This window comes from Brassica oleracea, chromosome C9 (genome assembly GCF_000695525.1).
Source record: "Brassica oleracea var. oleracea cultivar TO1000 chromosome C9, BOL, whole genome shotgun sequence".
NCBI lineage: Eukaryota > Viridiplantae > Streptophyta > Magnoliopsida > Brassicales > Brassicaceae > Brassica > Brassica oleracea.
Window position 1 is genome coordinate 49,149,434 of NC_027756.1, and position 24,854 is coordinate 49,174,287.

Here is a 24,854-nt window from a genome sequence, read left to right on the forward strand (position 1 = left end):
CTTGAAGATATCATTCTATTCTTTAGATAACTAAGATAAGTTGGAGATAAACTATTTTGGTTTCTGGTGAGAAGGAGATGTTGATGTTTGTTCCTTGTGCATAATCAAAACCATGAAATGGTCCCCGAAAAGGTTGTCTTAATGCTACTTGTTAGTATCTTAATGTCTAGGTCTCTTCGTCTCACATGCTCTGCCATTCCCATTCCCTGAGTCTTCTGTCTTGTCTTATCATTCTCCTATAAAGCGTCCTCTGTCTCAAACCCATGTTTACATTGTTAAGTGTCATTTTGATACTAAAGCAGCATTAAGATTAGAGCCGGTATTGTTCTAGTCTTTTTTGTTCCTTTTCATATCATGAAAATGCTAAAAAATTTAGTATAAATATTAACCAGAGATAAACGAATCATTTACAATTATACATCCTTTGATTCATAATTGTCACTTTGAAATACCAAATTGTTACTAGCGAAGAACACAGCTTAAGGAAAAACTTTATTTAATTTTTGTAGACAAAAGAAAGTTATTAATATGATAGGGTCCTGAGAGTAGAACAGACCTGTGGGACCTGCATATTAGGCCCACTAAAGTGGGCTTTAACCATTGTCTCTTGTTTTTATCTCCTTTGACCTTTAACAAAGCATAATCACGTTGAATATACTTAACCCTTAAAGCTACAAGTCTATAGAACATTTGTCTCAAAAATAAATATGTTACAATCTAATAACACTGTCTATTTGTAGCCGAGATGGTTGGCGAAAATGATCGTAGTGGATATAATATTCTATGGTTGGAATGATAATATTTATTGCCATATTTGCCCTGCATCGAAAGCTACCTCTACCGAACAATGTTCCGTAGAGCAAAAGCTTCGTTTTCGTCATATACATTATCTATTTGGTATTGTAGAAGGGCAGTTTGGTGAATTAACAAGACATGTAATCTAATCACACACATAAACCAATGCTTAGAATTAATAAACGAAGATATAAGTAGGAGACATGTGTTAACGGCATCTTCTATGAGTCAACCATAGTCCCAAATTGCCTTTGTACATATACTTTATCCCATTATACCAAATTTAAATTCAAAAATCTTCATTTTTCTTCTTCTTCTTCTCTGTTTAAAGTTATTGTTTATTACTGTTATTTCATCAAATTGAGTGCAAATTTTTTAGCTTTATGATTGTTTCTGGTGACCCACATTCTTAATTCACTGTTCCCTTCATAAAGAGAAGAAGAAGATTCTTTGAAACCTCTTCTTTTGTCAAGTCTTCTCGGCTAAAAAAAATACAGAAAGCCACCATTAATGCTGGTCACCTCTCTGTCTTTAATGTTCTTATCACCTTCTTACCTCTAGCTTCCCCAGTTTCTTTCTCGTCTATGTGTTAATACCACAAACACACACACAAGAACACCGAACATTCTCATCCACGGTTTCTTTCTGCATTTGTCCTCACTTCCTCCTCAACTCTCTTTCTTCTTCTCCTGCTTTTCGTTTCCTTGGAGTTTTTTTTCTGGAGAGGAGCGTCTAGGATCACGAGCTGTGTTTAGTTTCCTTGACTTGAGCTGACTAGCCGTTCCTCTCTGAGTTAAGTTCATTGTCTCCACAGTTTCTGGAAACATTGTGTGTGAATTTACAAAGACACCTCTATTGGTCTCTTTCAGTTTTCTCTTCTGCTAATTTTATCATGGTTCAGTCAAAGGTCTCACCTTTACTCTTTCTTTCATGGCTCTTGTTCTTACAAAGCACCCATCAACTTCAAAACTCTCAGACCCAGGTCCTCTATCAGCTCAGGAAACATCTAGAATTCCCCAAAGCTCTCGAATCTTGGGGAAGTTACTACGGAGACTTATGTCTAATCTCTGCAACTCCTCATATGAGCATTTCCTGTGAAGGCAATTCCATCACGGAGCTTAAAGTCATGGGAGACAAGCTTCTAAAACCTTTTGGCACGTTTGATGGGTTTTCACTACCAAACCGTACTCTCTCTGAAGCTTTCTTGATCGATTCTTTTGCTACTACATTGACAAGGCTTACAAGCTTGAGGGTTCTTAGCTTAGTGTCACTAGGCATCTTTGGTGAGCTCCCAGGGAAGATCCATCGGTTGTATTCACTAGAGTCCTTGGATTTGAGTTCGAATTATCTCTTTGGTTCTGTCCCTCCTGATGTTTCCAGATTGGTTAAGCTTCAAAGCCTGATGCTTGATGGAAACTACTTCAACGGCAGTGTTCCTGACACGTTGGCTTCCCTGACTAACCTCACTGTTCTTAGTTTGAAGAACAACCGGTTCAACGGGCCGTTTCCTTCTTCAGTCTGCAGAATTGGAAGACTAACGAATCTTGCTCTCTCTCACAATGAGATCTCTGGTGAATTGCCTGATCTCATCAAGTTAGAGCATCTCCATATGCTGGATCTAAGAGAGAACCACTTTGATTCTGAACTACCTATGTTGCCGAAGAGATTGGTTACTGTTCTTCTGAGCAAGAACTCATTCTCCGGCGAGATTCCAAGGCATTTTGGCGGTTTGTCTCAGCTTCAGCATCTTGACTTGTCGTTCAATCATCTTACCGGAACTCCACCTCGGTTCTTGTTCTCCTTGCCAAGCATTAGTTACTTGGACTTGGCGTCTAACAAGCTCGGTGGGAAGCTACCACTCAATCTCTCCTGTGGAGGCAAGCTCGGTTTTGTGGATTTGTCTAATAACAGATTGATTGGGACTCCTCCTCGTTGCCTGGCAGGCTCTTCCGGCGAGAGAGTTGTTAAGCTCGGTGGAAACTGCTTGTCTATAAACAGCAGTCATGATCAGCATCAAGAGTTCTTATGTGAAGAAGCTGAAGGAAAACAGTTGCAAGGAAGAAAAATTGGGACTTTAATTGCTGTCATTAGTGGAGCTGTTCTAGTTCTTGCGTTGGTTGCACTCGGACTAGTCCTGTTATGTGTAAAGCGTTCATGTTGTTGTTGTTCAAGAGGAAAGTCAGTACCGAAAACTCGGTTTAAGGTTCTGACTGATAATTCACACACCAGTCTCTCCTCTGAAGTTCTTGCTAATGCAAGTAAGTAACATAACACTGACTCAAAATGCTAGCAGGAGTTTAATATATACTTGTAATGATCTTGCAGGGCTAATCTCTCAAACGGCGAAGCTAGTTGCACAAGGTGTGCCTTCATGCCGCTCATTTTCTTTTGAAGAGTTAAAGGAAGCCACAGAGGGTTTTCATGCATCACGTTTCTTAGGTGAAGGCTCCCTTGGAAAGGTATGTTTCATCTAACTAACAGAAGATTTTGATTCTTGTAGCCTCCTTACTCTGCTTGTTTTGATTCTTTGCAGCTATACAGAGGAACATTGGAAAATGGAAGTTATATAACTGTGAGATGTTTGGTTTTATCAAGAAAATTCTCTAGCCAAAGTATCAGAGGTCACTTAGATTGGATGTCTAAGCTCAACCATCCTCATCTCCTTAGCTTCTTGGGACATTGCACTCAAACCAGCGGAGAACATGATCCTGCAGCGACCATACTCTACCTTGTTTACGAGTATATTCCCAACGGGACATATCGTGCGCATCTCTCAGGTTAGATTAACTGACACATGTAGTAAACTCAAAGTTACATTGGAACTATGTACTTGGGAATTCGAATGTGGTTAGAATATTGTAGAGTCTTGCTCGGAGAAGATCCTAACGTGGCCAGACCGGTTAGCAATTCTGATTGAGATAGCAAAGGCGGTTCATTTTCTTAACACCGGTGTAATGCCTGGCTCCTTCAACAATCATCTGAAGACTAACAACATTTTGCTTGACGAACATAAGATTGCAAAGCTCAGTGACTATGGAGTCTCTGCCATCATTGAAGAGAATGAAAAGCTTGAGGTTTGCTCCATTTCCTCTTTCTCTGTTTATCTTCATTCTGTTTTCTCTTGAGGACTCTGTTTTGATTCTGCTTCTACATTTTGCAGACAAAGTCAGAACCTCACAACAAGTCAAAGTATGTATTTGTTGTATCCCTTTTGTTAAAACTCCATGGCAACTAAAGAACATGAGTTATTTTATTAACTTGAGGAATATTATGCAGGAAAATAGCTAAAAGAGAGGATGATGTGTACAACTTTGGATTCATACTTCTGGAATCTCTCATAGGACCATTGCCCACTACAAAAGGAGAGGCCTTTCTTCTAAACGAAATGGTAACCAAAAAAAGAACTCTTCATCTTTTTTTTTTGTTTGATTGAAACGAAGTTAGTTAATAGTTGTTGCTGCGATGCTACGTTTGTTGCAGACGTCATTTGAGAGCCAAGACGGTCGTCAGAAAATAGTGAGTCCAACGGTGCTAACAACGAGCTCTCAGGAGTCTTTAGCGATTGCGATCTCAATCGCTAATAAATGCGTTTTGCTTGAACCTTCCGCAAGGCCTTCCTTTGAAGATGTTCTCTGGAACTTACAATATGCGGCTCAGATGCAGTCTGCCGCAGACGCTGAACGCAAGTCTGACACGTCGCCATGAATCCGGAGCGCTAGTGTTTGATAATTTTTTCTTTTCGGTTTTTGAATATGTAAAGTTTTATTAGTTTGGTCTTAATACAAGCTAGCATATTAAGGTTTCTAATACAACAAAAGTCTACATAACTGTTCCAATGTGAGGCTTTCAACCACTCGGCCATCTCTCCAACATCATGATTATGACTGAGTACCTAGGTGATATAAGTAATTGTAAAATTAAAGGGCTACAGACATTTTCATGTGCTTTAAATCGATGGTAAACTTAAACAGTAGTAGCTTTGGATTACACTGGTTTGAGCACCACCTCTTCCATCTCCTTGCATCCCACCAGTCTTGTGTGTTATATAAAACATCTGTGAGTGGAGTAGTGGGTTAAAATTTAAAAATAAATTTTAATTAAAAATAGAAGAAAGAAAACGCTCCTAGATCCGATTCCCGAGACAGAACAGAAAGCTGTTTTTTTCGACGCCGGTAAGGCCCCTGGCCGCCGGCGTCGGGTCCTTCTCCCCGTCTCTTGTTTCTCCCTGCTCTGGTCTTATCTTTTCGTTGCTTTTGGTTACGGATTCCGTCTTCTCGCCGTTTCCTACGGCTCGCGTCCTATGTTTCTCGAAGCTCCTCACACCAGATCTGTTCGCCTCCTTGTACGAGTAGAGTCAACGCTTGGGTCTCAGACGAATCCTCCTCTGCTCACCACCGCCATCGTCCTTCCTTCGTCAATCCTCGGCGCCGCTCCTCCATGTGGAAACACAACCACCAGATCTACTCATCCAGGGCTTGGGCTCGCCGGATCTGGAGGTTTGTGTAGATCTAAAGCGCTTTCACCATTCCTCGCCACCTTCACCTTTAACGAGACTCCACCATACTGCATTGAAACTCTTTCATTTTGGAGTCCAAATTCGTCCACCATCCCCATCTCCAACCGCTGTCTCTCACCAACCCTCGTCTATTGCCTTGCTGGTCTTGGTCCCGTCGTGTATCCCGTCTTCGTAACAGCGTCGGCTCACCAAAGACTCAACGGAGACAACATTTCCAGAGAAAATCTAATGAAATCTCCGGCAAAGCAAATGCTCTTCCCATCACGACTCCCCCAACGTCCTTACCCAGAAGTTTACAAGAGACATCTGTCAACCGGATTTTTGAGCCCCACCAGACGTAGAGAGGCTGAGACGTTTTCAGAGAACGGCATCGGCGAATCTCTCAAACACAAAACCCTAATCTGCATTCTCTTAGGTAATTCATGGGCTTGGGCTTGGTTACATCAGTTGGGCCACATATATATTTTGAGAGGTTCTGGGGCCCTAAGATTTTACGTGATCTTCATCTCTAAATTCAAACATCTGGGGTCTTATTTGCTTTTGGTTCTCTTAGAGATTCACATAGTCTCTTCGGAAAGCTTTCTCGGTGGCTCCAATTGTAGGCATCTAAAGCCTCAATTTCACGGCTCCATCCGACAACTCCCTCCGACTTTGCAAGCAATTATGCTCGACTCAGTGTTGAATTCATCAATGGAATCGGAGATGAAAAGAGTTTCAACCGACTTATCATTTCGCTTACCGATCTGTTTGCTTCTCGGAACATTTGAGATTCACCTAGTCTCCCGGGACATCGTAGACGGTATTAGAGCTGGCCTCTTTCGTTTGACGGGTAACTTAGTCTCTATTGGCTTCCCACCCCTCTTCCAACCCCTTTCACTAGGGTATTTCAACGTCTTTTCAGACTATTTGAAGCTCTTCCGAGCTGTGGTTTCAAGGATTCAAGTGAAGATTATCCGCGGATCTCTCTACTTCGAGCTAGCCTCTCTTTGCAACACTTCTATCCCTTGTTTTACGGCTTTGTTGTCTTTTTTTTTACTTTACCGTCGAGCATACCTCAGGTTGTAATCGCTGAAACATTTTAGATTTGATTTAATGAATTTGTGTTACAAAAAAAAAAATATAAAACATCTGTTTACTACTAATAAAAACAAAGGATAGAAAGCCTTTTTTTAGATACCAGATTGTCTAGTTCATTTGGTTTGTGGGCTCAGCTCCACCTCTTGGGTTCGATTAAAGCAGAGAGAAGAGAAAGAGTGATGATACTATGAAGTGTTTCAAAAAAAAAAAAAGTCTTTTTAGATATACTTATAAAAAAAAAAAATTTAGATGAACATCAGATATTTGAGTTTTCTCAATTCTCAAGATTAATGTTGACAAAAAAAAATCTCAAAATTAATCTATGAATGAGCTAACTTCTAGGTAAAATATATTTTCAGAAATCCATTACAAATAATAATATGTTCAGGTCAAAATATAAGACCAAATTGTACATGCAAAATGTATATAACGTTACATGCCGTAAAATCAAAAATGGATAGCCAGTTTATACAGTCAAACCGGATCCGAAAGTATACACTTACGTACACACCACCGGGCGAGAAATGTGGCCGATTCTTATGGTTATAACTGAGTATGATGCGATTAATAGTGGAGTGCCTAGGGAGTAGGGATGATAAGTGTTGAAATGTGGACACCAAATATGAAACCAAGACCAAGTCTTGGTCTATAAATTATTTGGAACCTCACATTTTTTATATTATCTAAAACGAAACATGTCTCGAGGTTTTTCTATTTTTAATGTATCTCTGAGTCCTCCTGACACCTTACACTGTGCGCACGGTGTGAAATGGAAGCAACCAGATGAAGAAATAGAATTTGTTTTCTTGAGTTTAAGAAGAAGAAAACAACTAACGGAAGCTGAAGTCACCACTCCACTTATCCGTCCCTACCCCATCTCCTATCGCCTTTAACAGCTTCTTCTTTCGTCTCCTATCTCTCTTTCGTTTTTCACATCTCTTTTTTTTTTTTTTGCTAAAATTCTTTTTCACATCTCACGAAAACACAACACGAATATTACAAATCACTTATATGGTATTTTACAAAAAATATATATATTCAGATAGCTTTTCTTATTATCATGCACGTTTGATAGTACTAGCTAGTCAGCAGGAAGATGTATTTCCTTGTTAGATTTTTCTATCTGTAGATTTTGGGATTACCTTTCTTATCAGGAAGATGTTGTCTAATTTTTTTTTTTGCTTTCATTTCGTTAATATCATTTATACATAGTTGACAAAAAATAAAGATCATACAGTAAATATAATGGGTTGTCGACTATTTTTTTCGTGTGACTAAGTACTATCTTTTATAAAACGTACGTATCAATGTGTTAATTCTTTGAATTTTTTAAACTTTATTATTTGATTTTCTTTTAAACAAAAATTTCTAGGGGGGTTTGGTAATATTATAAAAGCCAGACGAGCCCAACATACCATTTTGTGATATCCATAATTAACGTGAGATTTGTTTTCTTTTAAAATAACTCATTTCCCATTATCCTATCCGCCATCCCTTCTGTATATATAAAAAAAACATCTCTCTAATTTCTACAACGAGACGACACCCCTTATCTCAATAGCCAGTTCGGTTATGGCTCTATCCGGGTCATTCGTTTTAGCCTTACTCTTCTTCGCTCTTTCCATTAATCCCCTTGAGGCTCGTGGAGCCTTCGACCGGCTAGCCCGGAGGCCGCCGCAGAGGACTGCTGCTGAAGGCATATGCGCTTCCTCTGTCCGCATATTTGGTTACAAGTGCGAAGAACATGATGTACGATATATTTTTCTATAATATTTCGTTGTTAGTGATGACTAATATCAGCATATATATATATATATATATATATATGAACTGAGTGATTTTAACTGTTTAATCTCGAAGGTGGTGACTCAAGATGGATACATATTGAATATGCAAAGGATACCGGAAGGACGAGCCGGCGCCGGAGATATGTCCAAGAGACAGCCTGTCCTAATACAGCATGGGATTCTTGTCGTAAGTTTAACTCTTCTCTACCCTTTCGCATTTCGTTAGCTATTTATGTGCAATATTTAATCGTGATACGTTTCAAGTTTTGTTTTATATTCAAATTACAAGTGAATTTGAAGAGAATTTTTTTTAAAGTATTACACCAAACAGAAGAAATTATCTTTTAAAGTAAGAAAGAATAAGTGAGGAAAATGTATTAGGTAAAAACTCTATACCCAATTTTCACAATAATACAAATGTAGAAACGATTTTCCATGTGCATAGGTTTATTTTAGGAGGATAAACATATTAATACGAAACTGTGTGGGGGCAATACCAACGTGTAGCACTCGAAGTTCTAGTGCTTGCCTAGTGAGCAGGTACACGTACACTGAGTAAATTTATATACAACAACATCGTGTATTTGTTTGTATAGTTAATTTGAGTGTGAAAGGAATGTTTCCACTCACTTCTATGTGTCAGTTTCAACTAATGAGGAGTAAAACTAAAATAAATATTTACATATCTTAGTGGTGGGTAAAATATAACATAATAAAATAAGAGACATCATGAGTGTTTATCATTTGTCATGTGTGTCCAACAAATAAAGTGATAAGTTGAGCGTTACTAAAAAGGTCATTAAAATAAAGTCAAATGAAAACATACTTTTCTAGTATGGGAGAATCGTTGTTTAAGCTAAGTTACATGAGTAACCATGTTGACTCTAGTAGTCATTGAGGATTAGTAAAGTTCAAATAATGAATCGGGATCTGGAAAGAAATTAAATCATGAAATTATATGTGCAGGATGGGATGTCGTGGCTGTTCAATCCGGCGGATCAAAATCTACCGTTAATTTTGGCTGATCAAGGATTCGATGTGTGGATGGGGAACACAAGAGGGACTAGATTCAGCAGGAGACACAAGTACCTTAGCCCTAATCAACCGGTCCGGTTCAGTCAACCACTCCTTAATCAGTTGATTATGTTCCTCCTTAATCAGTTGATTATGTACGTTTCATCTTTTTGTAAAGAGACCCGAGATTAACCGTTTGTCACGTTGTACGTAGGCTTTCTGGAACTGGACGTGGGACGAGCTTGTGAGTTACGATCTGCCTGCTATGTTTGACCATATCCACGGCCTAACAGGCCAAAAGATTCACTACCTCGGACACTCTTTGGTGGGTCCAACGTAATCAACATATAGTTTCTATGTTTATACTTTTTTCATGTTTATAACTTGCGTTACAAAATAGAAAAATATTTGAAATGATATTTGAAATATACATCAGGGGACTTTGATAGGATTTGCGTCGTTCTCGGAAAAGGGGTTGGTGGACAAATTAAGATCGGCGGCAATGCTGAGTCCTATTGCTTATCTCAGCCACATGACCACAGTCCTCGGCGACATCGCCGCTAAAAGCTTCCTCGCTGAGGTCTCTACCTCCTCACTCTTCTATTTTTTTTTTTATTAATTAAAATTTGTGCCTAGCTATAATATTAATGAAAAATAACTAGTTCGTGTCTTTAAACACAGGCCACCGCCATTATAGGAGTGGCAGAGTTTAACCCCAAAAGGTAGATCTTCACCATGTTTTTCTTATAATATGTTTGTATTTAACTTTGTTTGCTTTTTTTTTGATCAAAAACTTTGTTTGCTAACGTGAAACAATAAAACAAATTTGGCAGTGGACTAGTAGGGAATTTCATAAAGATTATATGCCGTCAAGCAGGGATCGATTGCTATGATCTAATCTCTGTTATTACCGGTAATGCAAAAACCAAAAATTACCATTGATAAATTAATTAAATATTAGTAAAATATTTTTGACAAAAAAAAATATACAGGCAAGAATTGTTGCCTTAACGCATCGACCATTGATCTATTCCTGGCGAATGAACCACAATCTACTTCCACCAAGAACATGATCCACCTTTCTCAAAGTAAGTCGAACAAAATTTCAAAAATCTATTTCTTGAACCATTCCATGCACTTTTCGTTAAAATCAAGATTATATTTATTTTCTTGTAGCGGTAAGAGACAAGGTGTTAAGAAAATACAACTATGGAAGTAGCAATTACAACATGAAACATTACGGTCAAGCGTTACCGCCTGCTTACAACATATCGGCGATCCCACATGACCTTCCTCTTTTCTTCAGCTACGGTGGTTTAGACTGTCTTGCCGATGTGAGCGACGTCAGGTTTTTGATCGACCAGTTTAAGTTTCACGACGTCGATAAGATCGATGTGCAGTTTGTGAAAGAGTATGCTCACGCTGATTTCATCATGGGTGTTACTGCCAAAGACGTTGTTTATAACCAAGTTGCTACCTTTTTCAAACGACAAGTTTGATTTTAGTATAAATCATTAGGCTATATGTACTTTCATGTGCCCATATTGTTGGTTTGAGCTTGAAAGCTAGCTTGAAACACAAGCTATCCTAAATCTATTAGATATGCTTATCTAAAAAAGATTAGGAAAGATTGAAAGTATGATTACTAATAGGATTAGGATTATCTAGTACTCTTATATATATTGAAGAACATGTTGTTGGATTACTTACGGATTGTGTGAGTGATTGAGCTTTAGTTTTTGAGTTATTTTTCTAAAGCAATACGAAGTTGTTTGAAGTGAATTCGATTATTTGATTTCTATATTTGGTATCAGAGCCCTCTATTGAAATCAATATCCGCAAGAGAACAATATAACAACCATGGCTGACGTGAAAGATGAAACCGAGATGAGCAAGAAGGAAATCGGACCTTCGTCCATTAAGTTTCCAATGTTGAATGCCTCTAACTACACCGTCTGGGCCATGAGGATGAAGATCGCTCTTAAGGTCAACAAAGTATGGGAAACGATTGATCCTGGAAGCAAACATGAAGAGAAGAACAACATGGCCATTGCTTTGATATTTCAAAGCATACCCGAAGCACTGACGTTGCAGGTAGGGCATCTCGACACGGCCAAAGCCGTTTGGGATGCGATACAAGTTCGACATGTCGGAGCCGAGAGAGTTCGAGAAGCTCGACTGCAAACACTCATGACTGATTTCGACAAGCTTAAGATGAAGGAAGAAGATAGCATCGATATCTTCGTCAGCAAGCTAACAGAAATCTCATCAAAATCAGCCTCACTTGGTTTGATCATAGAAGAACCAAAACTTGTGAAGAAATTCTTGAAAACCTTGCCAAGGAAGAAGTACATCCACATGGTCGCATCTCTTGAGCAAGTTTTGGATCTTAATACGACTAGTTTCGAGGATATAGTTGGGAGATTGAAAGCTTATGAAGAAAGAATAAATGAAGAAGAAGAAGAAGAAGAAGTTGAGGATCGTGGGAAGCTAATGTATGCGAACAATGAATCTCAGACCGACGGTTATGGGATAGGCAGAGGAAGAGGACGCGGTGGTCGAGGCAACTGGAGAGGAGGTAGAGGCCGAGGAAGGTATTGAGGTTTCTACGCACAAAAGGAAGCCTACAAGCAAGGCCAATACGGGACTAAGGACAAGAGTCATATTACCTGCTTCTCCTGTGATAAGCTTGGCCACTACGCCTCCGAGTGCCCTGATGCGAAGCTTAAACTCCAAGAAACCGTAGAAAGGAAGGAGGATGATATGCAAGAAGCTGATGAACTGATGATGCATGAAGTTGTTTACTTGAATGAGCAAAAGGTAAAGCCAAGCACCTTCGAGGATGAGCAAGGCATGGAGAATCTATGGTATCTCGACAACGGAGCAAGCAATCATATGAGTGGAAACCACTTGTTCTTTTATGAATTCGATGAAGATGTTACCGGAATGGTTCATTTTGGAGACGATTCACGCATCGAAATCAAAGGGAAAGGTTCTATCAAGTTCATCTTAAAAGGAGGCAACAAGAAAGTTCTGAATAATGTATATTATATACCTGGCCTTAGAAGTAACATAGTGAGCTTAGGACAGGCCACCGAAGCAGGGTGCGAAGTAATTATGAAAAACGATGTACTGAGGCTACTTGATCGGACAGGTCAAGTAATGTTCAAGTGTACAATATCAAAGAACAGACTATACAAAGTCGTTCTACAAGCTGATACCATCCATTGTTTACAAATCACAGCACTCTCTGAGTCCTCGAAGTGGCACGCACGTCTAGGTCATCTCAACAATGAAGCAATGAAGACGATAATAAACAGAAACCTAGTCGTTGGCTTACCTAGTATGACGATCGAGAAGAAAACTTGTGTCTCCTGCCTACTCGGGAAGCAAACAAGGAGACCATTCCCACAGTCGACATCATACAGAGCAACGCAAGCACTTGAACTTGTTCATGGAGATATGTGTGGCCCATTACTCCACACACACCAGGAAGAAAGCGTTATGTGTTCGTCTTGATCGATGACTTCTCGAGGTACATGTGGACAGCATTTCTTGAGAGAAAGAGCGAAGCGTTTGACAAATTCAAATCATTCCAGAACCTTGTAGAACAAGAAACAAAGGTGACATTGAAAACCTTCAGGTCTGACAGAGGTGGCGAGTTTCTTTCTAAAGAATTCAAGGACTATTGCGATAAGAACGGTATCAATAGGCACTTGACAGCTCCGTACTCATCTCAGCAGAACGGAGTCGTCGAGCGTCAAAACCGTACCTTACTCGAGATGACCAAAAGCTTGCTGAAACATATGAATGTACCAAATACGTTTTGGGGGGAAGCAGTGAGGCATGCTACCTACTTGATCAACATGATTGCAACGAGATCTCTAGTTGAACAAACACCGTATGAAGCGCTGCGATCGAAACGTCCAAACATTGAACATCTCAAGGTGTTCGGTTGTGTCTGTTATGCCAGAACAGAGGCCGTAGGAAGGAAGAAACTTTATGACCGATCGAAGATCTTGGTGCACTTAGGAGTAGAGCCTGGCACAAAGGCCTACAGATTGTATGATCCTTCTAGCAATAGGATCATAGTTAGTCGCGATGTTGTCTTCGAGGAAGATAAACAATGGAGTTGGGCCACGCCTGAAGCTAGTGGCGATGATGAGTCTGGTTCATTCGAAGTTGAGCTAATGCCTCTACGAAGTGATGAACCTCAAACCGTATCTCATATAACGAGTGAGACAGAAATTGAAGGTGAAGATGTCGAAAGCGAAGATGATGATGAGGAAACAGAGGAACAGTCCACGGTGAATGTAAGAAGGTCGACAAGGATCAGGTCAAAACCTTTGTATCTAGATGACTATTTTCTTCTAGCTGAAGTAGAATGTGAAAGGCTTCTAATGGTGATAAACAATGAACCGTGGGACTACAATGAAGCGAAAGAGATGCAAGTTTGGATCGACGCATGTAAGGATGAGTTGTTCTCGATAAAAAAAAAAAGACTTGGATACTTGTTGATCTACCAAAAGGTTTCAAACCTATCGGGTTGAAGTGGGTGTTTAAAATCAAAAGGGATGCAGACGGAAGCATCAGCAAGTACAAAGCACGCCTAGTAGCAAAAGGCTACGTTCAAAGACATGGAATCGATTACGATGAAGTCTTTGCTCCAGTCGCCCGTGTTGAGACAATCAGATTGGTCATTGCACTTGCAGCACCTAAAGGATGGGAAATACATCACCTAGATGTTAAAACCGCATTCCTACATGGAGAACTAAAGGAAGAAGTTTATGTTAGCCAGCATGAAGGATTCGTGGTTAATGGTAAAGAAGAGAAGGTTTATAAGCTACATAAGGCTCTTTACGGCTTGAGACAGGCGCCTAGGGCGTGGTACATCAAACTCAATACGATCTTAAAGGAACTAAACTTCACCCGATGTTCCAAGGAACCGTCACTTTATAGAAAGGAGAAGAACGAGGAGTTGCTTGTCGTTTGTGTATATGTCGATGACTTGCTAGTAACAGGTTCGTCCCTGATGTCTATCATCACCTTTAAAGAGGAGATGGCTCGAAGATTTGAGATGAGTGACCTTGGTAGACTAACTAACTATCTGGGCATTGAGGTTCGACAGACTGATGAAGGCATAGTGTTATCACAAGATCGTTATGCTAAGAAGATCCTTGAAGAAGTTGGTATGAACAATTGCAGCTTCACTCACATACCTATGGACATGAACGTCAAACTGTCTAAATCAGTTCGAGAAAGAGACATCGACGAGAGGGAGTATAGAAGAAGCATTGGGTGCCTTCGCTATTTACTACATACACGACCTGACCTAAGCTTCAGTGTCGGTCTGCTTAGTAGATATATGCAACAACCTAAAGAGTCTCATGGTACGGCCTTGAAACAAGTATTAAGATACTTGCGTGGCACTACTAAGCAAGATTTGGTGGGATTCAGTGATGCTTCTCACAACGTAGATGACGATGATGGCAAGAGTACAACATGGCATATCTTTTATCTTGGTGATAGTCCCATAACTTGGTGTTCTCAAAAACAAGAGATTGTGGCTTTATCGTCTTGTGAGGCAGAATTTATGGCAGCCACGGAAGCAGCGAAGCAAGCCTTATGGCTCCAGGAACTGTTGAGTGAAGTCGTGGGTGATAGCTGCAAGAGAGTGGTGATACGAGTTGATAACAAGTCTGCGATTGCACTTATTAGAAACCCTGTATTTCATGGTCGAAGCAAACACATTCACATGAGGTTTCATTTTATACGAGAGTGCGTTGAAAACGATCAAGTCGAGGTAGAACACGTTCAGGGAAATGAACAACGAGCTGATATACTTACTAAGTCTCTTAGCCGAGTTCGGTTTGCTGAGATGAGGAGTCTTATTGGAATGCAAGTGGTGTGTGAAGATGAAGTCAAGCTTAAGGGAGAGAATGTTGGTTTAAGCTTGAAAGCCAGCTTGAAACACAAGCTATCCTAAATCTATTAGATATGCTTATCTAAAAAGGATTAGGAAAGATTGAAAGTATGATTACTAATAAGATTAAGATTATCTAGTATTATATATATTGAAGAACATGTTGTTGAATCACTTACGGATTGTGTGAGTGATTGAGCTTTAGTTTTTGAGTTATTTTTCTAAAACAATACGAAGTTGTTTGAAGTGAATTCGATTCTTTGATTTCTATACATATTCTTCAATTGTTTTCCCCAAAAAAGGGGAAAAATAATAAAGTTACAATTACTATATTCTATTATTTTGTTAAAGGACCACCATTATCTAACTTATTATAAATTTAAGAAAAACTAATGCCAAAAGAGAAAAAGATATAACCTAAGAATATATTCTACTTCAAATCATTTTTAAGAAAACCATTAGAAAATTAAAAGAAAACATTTTAATTTTAAGAATGTTTATGCGCATAAATTTAATTTATAACTGCACATAAATAAAATACAAAATTCGTAAAACAAATTATCCAAAAAACTCGTAAAACAATAAACACACTAAAATACAAAAGAAATTCGTAAAACGAAAAATAAATTATATATATCAATTGAAGTTGGGCCCGTGGCCCAAGACGTAGTTTTAAACTTTCAATAGTCGCAATGGGCTCTGAAGTTACGGGTCGGGTTTCAATACGGTCAAGTCATAAATTGAATAGCTCCAGTGAGGAATTTGTTTACTCTATCGACTGAGACGCAGCGGAACAACGGCGACGAAGGAGAATCAGAAGAAGAAGAAACGAAGCTGCGAATCTTCGCATTAGTAAGGTACGCTACTCTTTCTCGATAGATTTTTCAAATAGTCTCCGGAGATTATCCATACTCGTTAAATTGTGCATCAACCTTAGAAAGAAAAAAAATTAGGGTTTTTAGGCTCCGATTTCTCTAGGTATCCGATCTATCGTTCCCTGATGTTTGTTAGATTAATCAAACCGAAGATGTTGTGGAATCATTAGAAAAGGTGTTCTCTTTATGTGGTTTTAAACCAGATTTGTATTTGAATTGAAGTGTAAAGAGTGTACTTTGTTCTGAATTTTACAGGCATCGATGTCTGCTAACAACAACAATCCACAGAAGCCTCAACAAGGCTCTGCGCCTTCACCATTCGGCGTAAACCCTGGGATGGCCTCTGCATCTGTCCCCGGAAACCAAGGCTTTACTCAGTCTCACATGGCACCTAACTTTCCAGCTCAGTTTCAATTCTCACAAGCCCAGGCCATGGCCCATGCTCAAGCCCAAGCCCAGTCTAAAGCCCAAGCACAGTTCCAAGCTCAGATGCAAGCAGGGATGACGATGAACCAAGGGCAAGGCTCCCAGGGGATTGGTGGTGTGTTGGGTTCATCTTCTCCTTCCATGACTCCTGGTAGCTTGAACATGAAGAGGTTCCAGCAGAGGCCGCCGATGCGGCCTCCTTCTGGTTTCCCCGCGAGTAACAACACTGTCTCCCCCATGAGAACGATGGAGTTAACTCCCGCGGCGAGGAAGAAGAAAATGAAGCTTCCTGAGAAGTCGTTGCAGGAGAGGGTGGCAGCAATCTTGCCTGAGTCTGCGTTGTACACGCAGCTTCTTGAGTTTGAGTCAAGGGTTGATGCTGCTTTGAGTAGAAAGAAAGTTGACATCCAGGAGGCTCTTAAGAACCCTCCTTGCACTCAGAAGACGCTTAGGATCTATGTGTTCAACTCGTTTGCGAACCAAAACAACACCATCCCTGGGAATCCAAATGCCGACCCGCCGACATGGACTCTTAAGATTGTTGGTAGGATCCTGGAAGATGGGGTGGATCCGGACCAGCCAGGTTTTGTTCAGCAAGCGAACCCATCGCATCCAAAATTCTCATCTTTCTTCAAGAAGGTAATAGTTAACCTGGACCAGAGGCTGTATCCTGAGAACTCGGCGATCACATGGGAGAGTGCTAGATCACCTGCTCCCCAGGAAGGGTTTGAGATAAAGAGGAAAGGGAATCAGGAGTTTGCAGCTACTATTCGGTTGGAGATGAACTACGTCCCTGAGAAGTTCAAGCTCTCTACTGCATTGATGGATGTTCTCGGGATTGAGGTTGAGACAAGACCAAGAATCATCTCTGCGATATGGCATTACGTTAAGGCGAGGAAGCTACAGAACCCAAATGATCCTTCTTTCTTCAACTGCGACGCTGCACTTCACAAAGTGTTTGGGGAAGAGAAGGTGAAGTTCACAATGGTTTCTCAGAAGATATCTCATCACTTGTCGCCTCCACCGCCGATTCACTTGGAACACAAGATCAAGCTGTCGGGAAACAACCCGGCTATATCGGCATGTTACGATGTCCTGGTGGATGTACCGTTTCCGATTCAGAGGGATCTGAACAACCTGTTGGCCAACGCGGAGAAGAATAAAGAGATTGAGGCTTGTGATGAAGCTATATGTGCTGCCATAAGGAAAATCCATGAGCATAGGAGGAGACGTGCGTTTTTCTTGGGATTCAGCCAGTCGCCAGTTGAGTTCATAAACGCACTGATCGAATCTCAGAGCAAGGATCTGAAGGTGGTAGCGGGAGAAGCTAGTCGAAATGCTGAGAAAGAACGTCGAGCAGACTTCTTCAACCAACCTTGGTAAGCTCATTATCTATGTTTTCTCTGTTTTTGTCTGATAACTTCACTCGCTACTAGAGTTGTGAAAGTGTAGGAACTTCACTGATTGATTGATGATATGTTTATGAATCATGAAATGTTGCAGGGTTGAAGATGCAGTTATACGTTACTTGAACCGGAAGCCAGCAGCTGGGAACGAAGGACCAGGGACCTGGTGAGTATCTGCAGGTACCTTACCATCAAGTCTAAAGAACAAAAAATTGTTTTAGGAGCAATCTGGTTTATTTGTAATTTCTTGTATGATGAAACCTTAGTACTTCATAATTTAGCTTTGATTTGTAGCTACTTTGGTTGATTCTTAATTATACTTTTGATAATAAGCCGAACTAATATATATAATCTTATCATACCGTTGTGTTTGCATGATAAAACAAACATAACTCATGTAACTACAAGTGTGTTTGTGCTTAATCGCTGGTCGTTAAGGAAACTAAATATGGCTGGTCTGAACAATATAAGCCCAGTCATGCTTATAAATAGTTTTCTTATTTGTGGTTGAAACTTGAGATGATCAAACATAGAAACGTCTTCACTTACAGCACGCTAACGTTAGTTGATCATTTTTGTGTGTGGAAAAATAACACTTGAACTATCTGCAATTTGAATATTCATTTTTTCAAGAGTCTCTAGTATCATAAAAAAAGGAGAACTAGTGCTGTCAGTTATGATATGATAAAAGTTAAATCGTCATACACCAAAAAGAAAGCAGTGCTGAAAATAATCAAAACTGGTTATATACTTATATTAAATGTTTATTTGAAAAATATCTGCTTCAATCTAAGAACCGTTGAGTTAAAGTTGAACGAACTAAATTAGAACAGGGTGTATACGCTGAAAGGATCAGTCAAAAGTCATTATCATATTAGAATGGAACAAGATCACTTTTTTCAAACTCATCTTTTGGATTAGTCTATCCTTTTGTGTTTAACGACAATGATATTAGTTACAATCATTAACATTTAATCAAAATAAAATTATTCCATGCAGATGACTGACCTAATGAGGTTTGTTTAAATGTCACTCTCAATAAAACCCCATAACTCGAGAAATGTCCTCGCTTAAGTAAAAGCTTAGAAGATGGCAGTTGTAAAATGCTGTCATTCATCTGTGAATGTGACCTTTGTCATTAACACACACACACAAAAACACTTTATTCTACAAAAGCGGCTATACATATATCTGGTGGCATATCAGAGTGTTGTGGTCCTTTATATCCAAGAGGGACCGTATAGAGAGGATGTATACTGGTAGTGATTCAGGAAAACACATGATGTTGTGGTTCTTAGTGGGGATGTTGTTCTTTTGCATGGTGACCGAGTCAAATGCTCAATTGTCAGAGAACTTCTACGCCTCAACATGTCCTAACGTGGAACTCATCGTTAGACAGGCGGTTACAACGAAGTACCAACAAACACCCATCACGGCTCCAGGAACATTACGGATGTTCTTTCACGACTGTTTCGTTGGTGTATGTACGCTTTGTTGTGATCTTGAAGCTTTTTTAGTATTGTTATTCTTGTTTTCATGTGGTTGGTGACTGTATAGGGATGTGATGCTTCTGTGTTAATAGCATCTGACAACGGAGACGCGGAGAAGGATGCTCATGACAATATATCTCTCGCCGGAGACGGATTCGACACCGTGGCTAAGGCTAAACTCGCTGTGGAAGCTCACTGCCCTGGCCTTGTCTCATGTTCTGATATTCTGGCTCTGGCCGCCAGGGACGTGGTTGTCCTTGTAAGTCAACCCTCATTGACTCTTCTTCTGATTCACCAAAAATGAATGGTCACTAGCCATGAAAACATGGTTTTCTTTTAAATGATGGGCATTTTCACTTTCTTTTTCTTCTAGCTTTTTCAAAAAACAAACTCTTTTAAAATCGCACTCTCTTAAAAAAAAGTTTTGTTGGATAAATTTAAAATTCATTCAAAAAAATGATTACTAACCATGAAAACATGGTTTTATTTTAGATGATGGGCGTTTTCACTTTCTTTTTCCTCAAACTTTTTCAAAAACAAACTCTGTTAAAAGCACACTGAATGAAAAAAAAAAATTTTGGTTGAATAAATTTAACATTCATTCAAAAGATCACTAACCATGAAAACATGGTTTTACTTTAGATCATAGGCTTTTTTTTTTTTTTTTTCTAACTTTCTCAAAAACAAACTATATTAAAATCGGGAATCATGCTCGCCTGAAAAAAATTTTGATCGAATAAATTTAACATTCATTAAAAAAAAACCACTAACTATGTTATATTGTTAGGCTGGAGGTCCAGGGTTTAAAGTGGAGCTAGGGAGACGAGACGGACTCGTGTCACAAGCCTCTCGAGTAGACGGGAAGTTACCTGGACCAGAGCTAGACGTAACCGGTCTGATCACTCTATTCGCTAGTAACGGACTTTCAATGACCGACATGATTGCTCTCTCAGGCGCCCACACAATAGGATTCTCTCACTGCGACCGTTTTGCTCACCGTCTCTACAACTTCTCAACTCTCATTCCCGTAGACCCCACGTTAGATCCGGCCTATGCACAACAGCTGATGCAAACCTGCCCTCGAGTCGGGTCGGAACCTAACGTTGTCTCAAACCTTGACGCCACCACCCCAGATGTCTTCGACAATGCCTACTTCCAGAACCTCGTGGCAAGGAAAGGACTCTTCACATCCGACCAAGTTCTGTTTAACGACTTCAGGTCTCAGGCAACGGTGGTCAGGTTTGCAAACAACGCTGAAGAGTTCAACAACGCTTTCACCTCAGCTATGAGGAAACTCGGCCGCGTTGGAGTTAAAGTTGGGAAACAAGGAGAGATTAGAAAAGATTGCTCTGCTTTTAATTAACTTTATATATTAAAATGTCATAATCCAAAATGGAACATTTATTCTAAAAATCTTTTATGTAAAATCTACCAATCATAGATGTGTGCCGTGGATATAAATCCAAGAAACGTAACAAACAAAACCGACAATAAAAACAACAACAACAACAAAAAAAAAATAGATACAGAACAAAAACTTCTGTATCGGCAAGACAAAACCAATGAATAAGAAGCCAAAAGGAACAGATTAAGCGCGGGTCTTGCCATAGAGATGAGTGTAGACAGACTTTGTACGACGCACGAGAATCATACTCGAGATGCAAGCGACGATGCAGAAGCCAGACATTATAAGCGACGTCAAGAAGTAACATATTGAACCTTCGCATTTAAGGACGTCATCTGGATTAAAAACAGACCCGTGCGCTTGTCTCTCTGCCTCCATGTCGTATATGCTGCTCGCAATCATACCCGAGAAGACGAAGGACCCGACCGGGAGGGCCAGGGTCAAGAAGTTGTATAAAGCTCCAAACTTTTTAAGACCAAAGAGCTCAGAGGCAGTGGCTGGGACAATAGCCCAGTGAGCACCGTACCCGAGTCCAATCAAGAGTGTGCCAATGTACATGGCTCCAGGCCATCCGAAGGCAAAACAAACATGTCCCACGGCCATTACTATCTGAGCCACGGCCATTGCTACAGGCCTTGGGTACGCATAGTCCCTTCACATTATTTAAAAATCAAAATTCAGAAACAGAGCACAATAAACAGAGATGTAAATAAAATAAAGTAGATAATATTAACAGTATATTTAGCCCATGTTCGAAATAAATAATATTAACAGTATTTTTAACTGAAACTAGGAGTTACCTGCACCATAAACAGTAATAATAGTTTAAAAAAATTATAGCTATGTTCAAAATAAATAATATTAACAGTATATTTAACTGAAATAGTTGTAAAAGTCAATAACTCTATTTATATATATTTGATTATTTAAAAAAAATAAAAAATTAAGCATTAAATTTAGTCGAATATCTAAAATTTTAAAGTTTTAGACCATAATTTATATATTTATTGTTTCTAAATTGACCCCTTTTTATTTTATTTTCAGACCGTTCCACTTAAACATTGCTTAGATTGACAACAAACCTGACAACGAGCTCAGAGAAATAACCACCGGAGATACGTCCAAGGAAGTTCCAAATGCTAATCATAGACACAAAGACGTGAGTGTTGTCATAACCAAGAGACTGACTCATCTGACCGAGATTGTCTATTACAGTCAAACCGGAACCACCACCGAGCAGAAGTGAGAAGAAAATCAGCCAGAAGTCTGCCTTCACTAGTGCCTGCATTAGAGTAAAATCTTCGCCTCTGTGCGGCCCTCTCCTTCCCTTCACCCGGACTGCTCCCTCCGCAGCTGCCTGCATTGCATTTAGGGGTGGATACAGATCAAATACTATCAATTTTTTTGGTATTTGTGATTACAAAACTGGATATCAGCTTCTTACGAACTTTAGTATTTATGATTTGCCTTTTTTTTAATAGATATTGATTCTTAGTATTTTTTTCTGCTCTGCAACTTTACTGATATCCGAAAACTTTTGAACTGAATAGAAACAAATAACAAATCGACTCAAATTTAATGGATAAATTGGCCATCCGTACCTGCATTAGCTGTGCTTGCAAATGAGCAATTCTCTTATGCCTCTCTGACGCAGGAAGCAAATCCACATCTCTTGGTTTCTCATCTTCCACTTCACTCAGGATCAAGTCAGGTGTCCTTAGTCCAGGATCTTGGTCTTCTTCCCGTTTAGGTACAAGTGGTTCCTCTACCGTATCAGCAGGACCGTTTGAATCACTGAAGAAACTCGTCATGATTGGGACCAAGACCGGTGCAAGAAGAATGAAAAACAACACAACGGTGAACGCGGTGACGACGTTGAGGCTAACAACGGCGAGATCTTCGATAAGCATAACGGCCATGAGATAAACAGCGAGGAGAATGCAGACGCCGTAGATGAAAGTAAAGCTAAATCCATCTGTTGGACGGATCTGCCTGTGACCGCCAACGGGTCTGATGAAGAACATTAGTGTAATAACGACAACCGCAGGGGCAACGGCGACCATGAAAATGAGAGAAGCCGGGTCGGGAGAGTTGATGACTGTGTATATCTGAGAGAGCATGGCGCCGCCTAGGCCAGCGAATCCTTTGAGGATGCCCACCACTGGACCTCGGCTCTTGGGGAAGTTATGAACGCCAGAGACTAGTGACGCTGTGTTGAAGTAGGTTTCTCCGTTGTTCCCAACGAAGATGAGAATGCACATCTGAAAAACATACGTGAAGAAGTTGTGTCAGCACAACATAATAGGAAAAGTCAATAGCTTTACCAGAAACAGAGCAATTCTAATGAAAACAGAACAACAGATGAGAAAAAAGAAAGTAAAAAGAGTGAAACTTTCATGGATCAGACAGTGACTTATGAGTAACCCAAACAACCTTAAAAGCATATACTAATCCTCTTAAGACTTTTCCCAGTAAACCAGCCAATCTAACTACATTCATCATAGGAGAAGTCAATAGCTTTTTCCCAGAAACAGAGCAATTCCAAAGAAAACAGAACAAGAGATGAGAAAGTAAAAAAGAGTGAAACTATCATGGATTTGACAGTGACTTATGAGTAACCAAACAACCTTAAAAGCATATACTTTCCGAGATTCTCTCACACAATAGTTGAATTAATAGAAAGTCTCCAACGTTTTCACCCAATTAAAAACATAAACAGATGAATTAATAAGATTGAAACTCACAGCCCATAGAGGAAGAATCGGAGCACGGCCAGTGACGATAAGCCAAACCCATCCGTAACCAACGAGGTTCTGAACAGCGCCGACGAGAAGAGCAGCCCAGAGAGGCAGCATCTCCGAGAGATACCCCGCGATGAAGCCGACACTGTCGCCAAGATCCTTCGCCACTCCGAGCCTGGCGAGCTCCTTCTGGTTGTAGTTAAGAGAGCTTTTGATTACCGGAGAAATACTTCCGAACAAGTAACCGATACCGGCGCAAGACTGTATCCACATGGCGGCAACGAAGACAAGCCATCGGTTGTTTATGAAAGATACGAACTTTTCTCGCGTTGTTGACGCCATTGAAGAAGAATCTGAGATCAAAAGGACAACAGATCGGTGAAAAAAAAAGGTTTTGTTTTTTTCGGGGTGTCTGATTGTCTATTTGTATGTCTTTTTTATCGCTTTATAAGATTTAAATTATAAAAAGACAACCAGACATTGAGACATACTGTAAGAAGGGGATCGTAAAGACTGTAGATAGATCACGCCAACAAAGCTGAGTGATTAAGTTTGTTGATTAGTAGTAAATAATATGATTAAAACTTATAAGTACATATATCTACTAATTAAGGAAGAAGACGTGTACACATTGTATAACAAAAGGCTCGATGATTTTTATGAACGGTCCATGTAAGATTTGTTGGGTGATTTGGTCACGTTAACTCTTCAATGCCCAGTGCGTATCTGCCATCTTGCACTTGCAGTCTTTTTTAAATTAAGAGTGATTATACTATTGTTTAGTTCTCATGTGTCTTTGGTGGATATTTTTATAAAAAAAATACTATAATTAACGATTATTGAATACAGTAATTTGAATAATTTGAAATGATGAAAGCTAGCATTAGTGAATGCTTGAAAAGTAATTGCTTTAACGTCATTGTCAGTACCAATAAGTTGAATTGAATCTTTATCGCAATTATTTTTTTCTGGCTGGGATCAGAGGTCGTAATAAAAGTGAGAAAATATGAAAGTACGGTGCTCCTCCTATGAATGAGCTATGGAGGAATACTGTTGGGTCCCTCCTAGATGGCGAGAACCAAGTGGGCATGAGACATAATAATAATTCTCATGACCCTTTGTACTGTAGACTCACAATAATAGAGTTTAGAGAGAGAGACAAAAGAGAGAAAAAAGAGAGAAGGAGGAGAAAACTCGTCAGGCAATTTCAAGACTGGTTTTGGAGGATCAAACGGAACTTGATCGGGCTGATATTTTGTGGGAAACTTCTTCAGTCAGTGGGTTAGAGATTCACCGAAGGGATTTGGATTTCAACGGTTGGATCTTCTGTTGTCTGGGTTTTAGTGAAGCTGGTCGTCACAGTTCTTCAGCGGGACAGTCTTGGGTGTTTGGTAAATCC

General features: G+C 39.7%; 5 protein-coding genes across 5 annotated transcripts; 4 read left to right on the top strand and 1 right to left on the bottom strand.

Moving 5' to 3' along the window:
• Nucleotides 1-1,024: 1,024 nt before the first annotated feature.
• LOC106318184 (probable inactive leucine-rich repeat receptor-like protein kinase At3g03770) lies at nt 1,025-4,648 on the top strand. Its single transcript, XM_013756058.1, has 7 exons — nt 1,025-3,053; nt 3,121-3,254; nt 3,329-3,572; nt 3,658-3,869; nt 3,956-3,984; nt 4,072-4,183; nt 4,276-4,648. Exons 1-7 carry the CDS (start codon nt 1,688-1,690, stop codon nt 4,498-4,500), a joined length of 2,322 nt encoding a protein of 773 aa, XP_013611512.1. The 5' UTR covers nt 1,025-1,687; the 3' UTR covers nt 4,501-4,648.
• A 3,166-nt stretch (nt 4,649-7,814) lies between these two features.
• LOC106315797 (triacylglycerol lipase 2) lies at nt 7,815-10,729 on the top strand. Its single transcript, XM_013753619.1, has 9 exons — nt 7,815-8,137; nt 8,249-8,362; nt 9,142-9,282; nt 9,404-9,514; nt 9,626-9,769; nt 9,871-9,911; nt 10,023-10,102; nt 10,182-10,277; nt 10,366-10,729. The coding sequence occupies exons 1-9, from the start codon at nt 7,961-7,963 to the stop codon at nt 10,686-10,688; spliced, it is 1,227 nt and encodes a 408-aa protein (XP_013609073.1). The 5' UTR covers nt 7,815-7,960; the 3' UTR covers nt 10,689-10,729.
• Nucleotides 10,730-15,823: 5,094 nt separating this feature from the next.
• Nucleotides 15,824-18,181, top strand: LOC106319196 (SWI/SNF complex component SNF12 homolog). Its single transcript, XM_013757453.1, has 3 exons — nt 15,824-15,969; nt 16,243-17,792; nt 17,917-18,181. Exons 2-3 carry the CDS (start codon nt 16,249-16,251, stop codon nt 17,987-17,989), a joined length of 1,617 nt encoding a protein of 538 aa, XP_013612907.1. The 5' UTR covers nt 15,824-15,969; nt 16,243-16,248; the 3' UTR covers nt 17,990-18,181.
• Nucleotides 18,182-18,859: 678 nt separating this feature from the next.
• LOC106319263 (peroxidase 55) lies at nt 18,860-20,829 on the top strand. Its single transcript, XM_013757541.1, has 3 exons — nt 18,860-19,299; nt 19,377-19,568; nt 20,097-20,829. Exons 1-3 carry the CDS (start codon nt 19,069-19,071, stop codon nt 20,670-20,672), a joined length of 999 nt encoding a protein of 332 aa, XP_013612995.1. The 5' UTR covers nt 18,860-19,068; the 3' UTR covers nt 20,673-20,829.
• Nucleotides 20,703-23,930, bottom strand: LOC106319262 (protein NUCLEAR FUSION DEFECTIVE 4). Its single transcript, XM_013757540.1, has 4 exons — nt 23,459-23,930; nt 22,316-22,975; nt 21,797-22,071; nt 20,703-21,366 (listed from the first exon to the last, which is right to left on the bottom strand). The coding sequence occupies exons 1-4, from the start codon at nt 23,795-23,797 to the stop codon at nt 20,898-20,900; spliced, it is 1,743 nt and encodes a 580-aa protein (XP_013612994.1). The 5' UTR covers nt 23,798-23,930; the 3' UTR covers nt 20,703-20,897.
• Nucleotides 23,931-24,854: the final 924 nt, after the last annotated feature.